Below are 9,126 nucleotides of genomic sequence, written 5' to 3'. Positions count from 1 at the left end.
GTGGAAATGAAACAATCCTTTTTAACAGGAAGAAACCTCCGGCGCAACTAACATCAGTGGGTGCAGCCATCTGCTGCCAAATATGGAAGCACTGAACCAGGGGTACCTTTTACGAGAGCAAAACAAAGAGAGTACACAGGGCTAATGGCAGCAATTTTAAAGGAACTGATGCTGCGCAAAAACGTTGACATGAACGAATGCATCACTCTTGACAAATAACAACCAATAAACGTTGCTAACGACAGCATTTGCAACAGAATAACAAAAGTTTGTGAGAAAGGTAAAAATAAAAATGGTTTTCAAAGCTGGCAAGAACCCAATATTCCTAAGTGGCGCCGTCCTTCAGTCTAACTAGAACAAAAAAAGAGTTTTAAGTGCTTAAATCAAAACCACAATAAACAAGATTCAACAGGTGAGAGACTGGGCGACAAAGAAGCAGTTGAATGAATATTTGGTGTTTTAGTCAAAAAACCAAACAAAGATACAAATATCTAACTTGAGTGTTGCAATGAGTGGTAAGCATTAGATAGCTTGATTTAAAAATACTTTTAACATTTTAAGGAGGTTTCTTTTATAAAATCCAGATAAACAGAGAATGCCACAGAACTGAAAGTAGCCCAAAATTTTTTGGGAGTTTCCACAATCATCTAGATTGCTGAAACCTAAAAGATGATGCAGTTTCTTGACCAGAGCTCTTTGTCCTTCTGGCTAAGAGCTCATCCTTTCTCAACACAAAGAAAAATCACAAAGCAGCATTGGCTGAAGATCTGCTCAAAGTTCATTGTGAAGATTACAAAGAAACTGGCAAACTCAACGGCGGTGTAGCCATTTAGATATTTCTATTAAGGATGCTCTATGTGTAAAATGTGCCCCATCTTATTCTTGCTCAGAATAAAATGGGGCATCTTTGCTTTTAAAATGAGGAAGATGGATATTTTTCTTCAGTTAGGCTACTTTCTAAATGAATTTCTTAATGATATAATAAAGATGTGACACAGTAACTGAGAGGCATCATCATTCAAACATAAACTGAAATATTTACGGAATAGATCATAAATATAAAAAGAAAGAAAACGACAGGACCAAAGCACTTATAGCAGCAAATACAAAATAAAAATTAGGCCGAGCTTATATGGTTGAATGAAAAATGGGCCAATGTGAAGCTGCTTGTAAAAATAAAATACTTTCATCCGTAAATAAAGAAAAACTTTAATAGATCTTAAGAAAGCCAGCAAGAAAATATAGTTATTCAGATATTAATATTGAGAAAATAGAATATAAGTGACTACAGTCAGTGGACTTTACTGTAGCTACGCTATGGCAGTTTTATCTGAAATAAAGTTGACGTTGTTCAGCAAATTAATCTTTATCTTTTAAATCTGAATCCTGTGTAAGTATGTGTTTTTTCTTTTCTCACCACCTGACGGAAAACTATTTTTCTTTGCCTACATTTGGTAATTGTTGACTCTACAGTTGTTAGATAAATAAAACAGCATTTTTAAGGGGACCACCGGTGACTGAAGAATGTGCCTTGTCATCACAAGTTTCCCCTGAGGGTTACAAGGCGGAGGAGGAGGAGGAGGAGGCCGGGGATGTAGGGAGGGGACGAAGGAGGACCCAGCTGGAACTTTCCTCTCTTATCTGCCCTGGGGAAAAACGGGGGCGGTAGGAAGGGGGAAGTTGGATTACTGGGAGATGTTCAGCGTCGCTGCCACGGAGGAGGCGTGCGGGAGATGGGTGCTTTGCCCCGGTCGAGAGCGGGCCTCGTCCTGCTGCTGCTGCTGGTCCCACCCGTTCTCCTTGCCCTGCAGCTCCTCGTCGTGGCGCGTTTGTGGGTGGAGGAGAGGGACGGAGCTGTCGCCTTCACCGTTATCAGCATAGAGCCGAAGAGGAGGTCAACAGGCAAGGCTTGGGGAGCCAGCTCCGGGAGAGCGGGGACGGAGGAGGAGGAGGTGAAGGATGGGGCGCGAGCGTATGAGGAGGAAAACGAGATGCACGAGCGCCAGGTTGGTATAAAAATAGGTTGTAGTGAAGTTTCTAAGTTAAGTTCACGTGTGCATATTATTCATATGGTTCACAGAAAGGATGAGTTCATAAGGTTACACTTTAAAAAAAACCCAACTAATAATAAAATTGTAATAAATGTGTTTATTTTATTTTAATGTGCGAAATCATATCACGTAATTAAATAACATCAAAGCTAAAACGGACATGAACAACATAAAAAAAATACATTTATATTTTATGAAAAGAAATACAGCCAAGAATAAAGAGCTGAAACTGTTGCGTTAATAAGCCTGTCGTATTGTGGGCAAATTATTGTCCACCTGCAAGTGTGCTATCCTGACATTCACTTCAGGAACCAGAGTAATAAACAAAATCTATAATAATATGAGTATATTTTTTGCTGCAAATGTTGTAACGTATACAAATAAAAGTACGCATAAATAAATAAAAACCATAAATAAGTTGTTGATGCAACCAATTGACTTCGTAGTGCTTGAACACTATTGGGGTCACAGGTCTCTTCATAACCAGAATCAGGATTTATTGTTGTTTATTGGTAATTGGTGCATTAAAGCAACACTCATGTTAAACAACAGAGACAGAAAATAAAGATACTAGAAAAAAAGGTGACATAACATAGCAACAACATACATATAAATCACAAAGAAAATCTCAAATATGCTTAACTTGTATTTCTATGTCAGTGAAAACAGTTTAGTGTCTAATTTAGTGAAAAGTTGCAGTATAAGTGTTTTAAATAATGAGTAGTTTTAGGAGAACAATGCAGCCCGGCACAGCAGGTGGGCAGCACATAAACTAAAAACTGGTAAATCTGTCCCAGAGGACATTGGAGTGCTTAAACCCTCAAGAACATTTACTGCTTTCTAGAGAAGGAGTTGGATTTCCAGGTGAGAAAATGATTAAAAGATGTGCCACAATTAGACGAGAAGAAAGATTTAAACAGTGTTTAAAGCATTAAGTCTAAGGTGTGCAACTTGTGGCTCCAGGGCCCCTGAGGCCCCTTCAGTGACATTTGGCAGAACAAACTTTTGAAAGAAACCAATAACACAAAAAATAAATAATGTTGCCACATTTTAGTAAGTAACATTTTCTATGTGTTTTCTATATGTTTTAACACAACACCTGAACCACAGAATTCCTGCATTAGAAACATGATAATATTCAAGCATTTAAGGTGTTTGCAGATTTTCTGTGGTTTTTGTTTATTTCTTCTTCATTTTCCACAAACATATCACATTCAATTAAGGGAAATAATTTGTTCTCCTTTTGCAAATGTCTGTTGGTTTTCTTGATTTTGAAAAGTAAAAAAATATAAATGTATATCTCTTTAACCTTAAACAAAGCAACTATATTTATTTATAGAAGTACTTGTAAAACCTTAAAAGCCATCTTTTTTTGTAAACCACCATAAGGTTTAGTGGATATATAGACAGATTTAATTTAGCAACAACAAAGGCAGGAATAAGTCATGGATCATAAACATTGCTGACCTCTGCACTAAACAATGAAAAAACATGCCAAGAAAGAGATTGCAAATTAATTGAGTGACAGAGTTATAAAGTAATACAATATCAGGATAAAGTACCTTATGAGAACCAAAATAAGCATGAAGACATTCAGATTACTCCTGAAAGTGCTGGAAAACATTTTCCCAGTTCTCAGTTTGTCACATGTTAAGGAAAACCAGTCACAGAGTGAGTGGGAGACCAGCACTTAATCCAATCCCCCAAGTAGATGAAGGTAATTTAAACTGTGCACTCTACGCCAAGGAATGCAAAATAAACCACAGCTGATGAGGCGTCCTCATACAGCATGGGTTAGGTCAGCTTGTGTGCAGCTCTGTGGATTATTACCTGCATGTCAGAACAGATGGGGGGCAAGGGGCAAGCCCTGTCCTGACCCCAGATCAGAGCCGGATGACAGCTGGTCTGTCTTTTCTGTCTGTGCCCCGAGGATGGACAGATTGTGCCTCCATCCTCAGCCTCTGTCTGTGTTTCTGAGCTCACATCCATCCCTTACTTCTTTGCCCCAACCCTTCCTTCTCCTCGCTCCTCTCTGGCTCCCCTACGCTTTCCTTTTTTCTCACTCTCCCTCTCTTTATCTGCCCAAGGCTAAACTCTCTGACTCATTCTGGTGCACCCCTCCTGCTCTGCAGAGGTTGCCATGGCGTTAGGAGTAGAGAGGGGTATTTGTGTGCATGTGTGCATGTCTGTTTGTCTGTTGAGGAGCTTCAAGTAATTGCCAACGGGCCCTGGGGTCAGTGCCTGTGACCTGCCTCCTCAGCCCTTGCACCTTCTCTTACTGTCATCCCCGTGCATTATTCAGCTGCCCTCCTAATTCCCAAGAATCATCTATTATTTCCTTCGCCGCAGTATATCGATATATAGTTTTTTTTACATTTGCTCCCAGGTGGGACCCAGAGTGATGGAGATGCAGCCATGGGCAGTGAACAAGCCGTCCTTCTCAGCAGAACTCGGTCGCATCATCACGTATATCACAAGGCCACAGGTAGGCTTGATGGAAACACCCTGATTCTCAGCAAACACAGCCATTTTAAGATTTCGTACCAACAGTGAACTGTCTAGGCCTGCAAAAAGTTATCTCGTCAAATTTTCCAGCGCATTCCTAAATTTATTATTTAATGTTTGTGCAAAACTATATTTAAAGTTTAATGTATTGGGCTGAATAATGCAAATTTTACAACTGTATTGCAGACATGTCTTCTAGTTTTCTACAAACTCTTCAGCCATAACAAGGCACTAATGAGGAAAAACTGTAAATGAAAAATCCCACATTAACTTGCAATGCTTTAAAAAAGTGGTAATACCCCTTTAGCGTTTCACATTTTGTCACATCACACCTTGAGCTTCAGGGTATTTCAATAGGATTTTACACACAAGTCGAAAGAAAACTGTAAGTTGTTTTCCAAATGTTGTATGAGTAAGTCTTAAAAGTGTGGCATGCATTTGTATTGTTGTCGAACTGAGTTAATAATTTGTAGAGCTATACTTTTGCTGCAGTTATGCATGTAAGACTTATAGGGTACTACACCATGAGCTTTACAAATCTGGAGAGTGAACGTTTTTTCTCAATCTTTGTATAATAGCTCAAACTTTGTACAGATTGTGAACAACAGTTTTAATGTCCTGTCACAAATTTAGGTCTGGATTTTGACTTTTCAAGGATTAGATTTAAGGGTATCAGAGTAAAGCAGGTTGAAAACAAATGCACATCACACTTTTCAAGTGTTTATTTGTAAAAAACAAAACAAAAAACCAACAAAAAAAATCGAAAAACCCTGTAACAATTTTTCGTTTCACAAATTTGCACTTATTTGTTAGTTTGTGCGGTAAAATCCAAGGTAAACATATTAACATTATAACACAAGAAAATGTGGAAAAGTAAAAAGGGTGTGAATACTTTCGATAGGCACTGTCATCTGAAATGTTTAGGTAAATTGTAAAAACAAATTAGTGTTAGCAGCAAAAAATGCTCAGAAAAGTTGAGAAAAAAAGCTAGGTTTTAAGAAAAAAAAAACTTTCTGTTTTCAATCGCATCTTCGACAGCTCAGCATTGTGACCCTTCGGGGAGACCCCCCAACCTTTGCAATCAACTTGTCCACCTGAACCACCTGTCAGACTCACATATGCATAATTTCTTGGAGGTATCCCGGAACATTTGAGCATAGAAGAGGCTGCAAATTTATGTAGGAGATAGATCTTGCCAAAATTGAACACTAATCAATAAGGAAAGAAGAAAACCCCCTGCTTTCATAAGCTACATTGCACTTCTCTGACTGCAGACATGCGTGGGGGGGTTGACACAGCAGTAATACGATCAGTCAGGTGCTGTCAATATGCTGGCAGCGAAATTCTGCCGATTCTGGAGCCAGAAAAGATGTTTCAGACTGGAAATTCCCAAGAAGAATTTTAGTTACACAACACCAAGTGCTGGAAAACTGGGAAGGGAAAGTTATTAAGAAACTTAAAGCGGGATACAGTGCTGGTGTGTTTGTTTTTTGGCACCCGTGACTTTTCTTGACAGCTTCAAGACGGGGAAGAAAGAAAAACGGGGAATGTATGCAGCATCGAATCCAGGACGGCTGTGTGGAAAACTATAGCCTCTGCATATAGCACACCCTGCTCTACTGCTACACCTCATGTCGCTGCATGCAAGTGTTGTTTAAGCTTTTTAGTTGTCTAGCCCAAGTTTAAAGTGTCTAAAATTAAGAGAAGTTGTAAAAATGGATAAAACTGCCAAATTTTACAAGGCTCCTCATCAAGCCACTTCTTCTTGTCTTTAATGCCCTCTCATTTTAATGCTAGCTATAAGACAGACGGTTCTCAGAGCTCCATGTCGTGTGCTTTTTCTTCTCCTCGCCTGTCCCCAGCTGAACTGCTCCAGGGTTTTACCCCCAGGGAAGGCCCAGGCAGTGGCGTCCCCCGTGGCTTCAGCTCGCTGGCTGCTGTGTGCCGAGGACTGGCTGCTTCCAGCTGCAGATAAACTCTGCGTTGCCTACTCCTTCAGGTGTCTGGACCCCAAAATCAGGCATTCGTAACACTGCCATGGCTGCACTGAACAATGCGTTGCGTATTTAATCCCACAGGCAGAAATCTTTTAAACCACTTCTGCGAGCCTCTGCCTTATTGTCTGTTTTTCCTTTTGTCTCGCCAGCATGGATGGAGGAGACGCAGACTTTCTGAGCACCGTCTCCCGACTCGGATGCGAAACCCACAGTTTTGATCCCAGCACCTCCAGTGCATCTGTTGGTCACCTTGGCAACAGTTTGGCCAGTAACCATGGCAACAGGGGCGTCGTCAGCCAGCACAAATTGTGGCTGGAGTGGCGAGCACCTAAGAGGCGCAGGCACGGAGCGAGTGGCAGGACGGGCGGGGTTTCTCACACGCTGGACGACATCATGGCGATGCTGGGGCATCACACCGTAAGAGACACGAGCACAAACAATAAAAACTTTGGCCAAACAAACACACCTCAGAGTCTCTTTTACCCCAGCTTACCCGGAAAGCACTTTTACTTGGCTGTTGCCATGGTAACAGGGCTCTGCGCCATCTCTGACTGCTATGGCAACGGTTTAAGTGAGTGAATCACATAGGGGGCCCCAGTTACATCCGGCGGCCACAAGAGGGAGTTACATACCTGCAGTCTGAGTTGGACTTCTATGTTGGTAAAATACTAATACAGGCTGATGTGTGAGTCTCATCCCAACTGCTCACCACTCGGCTGTGAGCCCCTTCAGTGCATAACGAAGGCGATAGCCTGAAGACACTAATAGAACCACCTCATCTGTCATAAGTAACCATACTGCCAGATTCATGAGATCTTGTTCAACACCACAAACACTGGAAAATATGTGACATCACACCAGTCTTTAATCTTAAGAGTATTTCATTAAACTTTGTGAACTTACACTGAGCTATGTGGACATTTGTTTTCTTTAGTGTGGTCATTGATGCAGTTGTGTTCGACGAATTAGAATGTTGAAAGGTTTCTTTATTTCAGTAGATGCTTTAAAAGTCTTTAATAAATGTGGTGTACATTAAAAATGCTAATATTTCCCTCCCCTTTCAGGTTCATTTCTTGTATGCTGACCTGTTAGGTGCTGAGTGGCGGCTTTTTCAGAACTGGATCGAGGCCGGGACTCTGCAGAACATTCATCATCTGGTCGCCACTGTGCACCTGCACTGGGCGGGCTTTGAGGTGGGGGGCAGCGACGAGGAGGTGCTCCGCTACTGGTTCAGTGTGCTGCGGGGCCTCGAGGCCGCTGGACTCCACCTGGTTCACAGCTCCTCAGGAGAGGATCACAGTGTCCTGAAACACACTGTAGAAAATGCTCACAGCTCCTACACCCTCAGCTGGGTCAACACACGACACTGATACTCAGAAAACGCTGTTATGGAGGGAAACAAGCAAGACTAAGAATGTTTTGCCTGAAAATGATGCAGTTTTGTGTAAAAAATTTGCCTTTTTTTTTTTTACCACAAATTTCTTCATCCAACACCGCCCTCTAGTGGAAGTTAATGGATTTACATTTTAAAAGTTTTTTCATATACAATGGCTGATGTTCTTTGTTCAGGTCAAAATAATGTGATTCAAAGAATATATTTTCTGCAAAGCTTGTAATAAAATACAGAACAGAAATGTATTTTTTGCTTGGCATCCTGAGATGACATTTGTCTTGAGTTTGAGCTATTTACATAAACTGAAATGACTGCCCTCTATTTAAATGCACAGCTAATAATTATCTGGAAAAAGCTAATTTGTTTGAACAAATAATCACAACCTCTTGTGGAATATTGTTTAACCAACATTATCCCAAAGAAAATATTTAATAAAGCTTTATTTTTCTGTACATCTGTGAAAAACATCAATCCCTTTTTAAAAGTGTGCATATTTAAAAATGTGTTATAAATCTCAGTACAGACATTAAAATATGTTTCTCTCCTTCAGTAAAGATCATCGTAATGAGAAATTTTACTATATCTTCTGAGAATTAGCCTGTTTCAAATTGGTTTCGCCACACAGTGCCTTACAGGGCTATTTTAATTTAATCCTTTTTTCTCTCTCTCGTTACAATCGCAAAAATTCAATATAATTCACCAGAAATTTATGTGGCAGCCTGCACCAGCAAAAATCTGTAAGCGAAATTAATCTTTTCCTTTCAAATAAATTCTAATCTATAAAGAGGCATATTTGTATTCAAAGAAACTGTTCAGGTTCCCTTTCCCTGCTGAAGAAAAGTATCAGTATGGCATAATACTGCCACCACCATGTTTCACAATGGTGATGGTGAGTTCAGGGGTTGTTCTAATCGTTTAACAAACCTCTCAGGCCTTTACAGGAAAGCTGTACTGAGACTAAAATACACGGAGGGGGGCTATTAATTAGCTGATTTCTGGCAGCACTTGCTTGCACTGCATTTTATTTAGAGCTGTCAGAGTAAAATGAGTGAATAAAAACTAACTATTAAGGTTTTTATTAGTAAGACAAATCTATAGCTATTCTCCTTCAGCCACAGTATCAGATTTTAGGCCGTTCCATTCTTAATTTAATTTTCAGATTATTTCTTTCCGTGAAAGG

The 9,126-nt window shown here is 40.2% G+C and overlaps 1 protein-coding gene across 1 annotated transcript; it reads left to right on the top strand.

Annotated features, from left to right (window-relative positions):
* Positions 1-1,631: 1,631 nt before the first annotated feature.
* On the top strand, positions 1,632-8,398 carry LOC111610396 (methyltransferase-like protein 24). The gene is made up of 5 exons (XM_023344456.1): positions 1,632-2,006; positions 4,438-4,536; positions 6,419-6,555; positions 6,703-6,970; positions 7,618-8,398. Exons 1-5 carry the CDS (start codon positions 1,734-1,736, stop codon positions 7,921-7,923), a joined length of 1,083 nt encoding a protein of 360 aa, XP_023200224.1. The 5' UTR covers positions 1,632-1,733; the 3' UTR covers positions 7,924-8,398.
* Positions 8,399-9,126: the final 728 nt, after the last annotated feature.

The sequence above is a fragment of the Xiphophorus maculatus genome, chromosome 13 (assembly GCF_002775205.1).
Source record: "Xiphophorus maculatus strain JP 163 A chromosome 13, X_maculatus-5.0-male, whole genome shotgun sequence".
Lineage (NCBI taxonomy): Eukaryota > Metazoa > Chordata > Actinopteri > Cyprinodontiformes > Poeciliidae > Xiphophorus > Xiphophorus maculatus.
The sequence above is the reverse complement of the archived record's forward strand: the minus strand, read 5'-3'. Positions and strand labels throughout refer to the sequence as shown.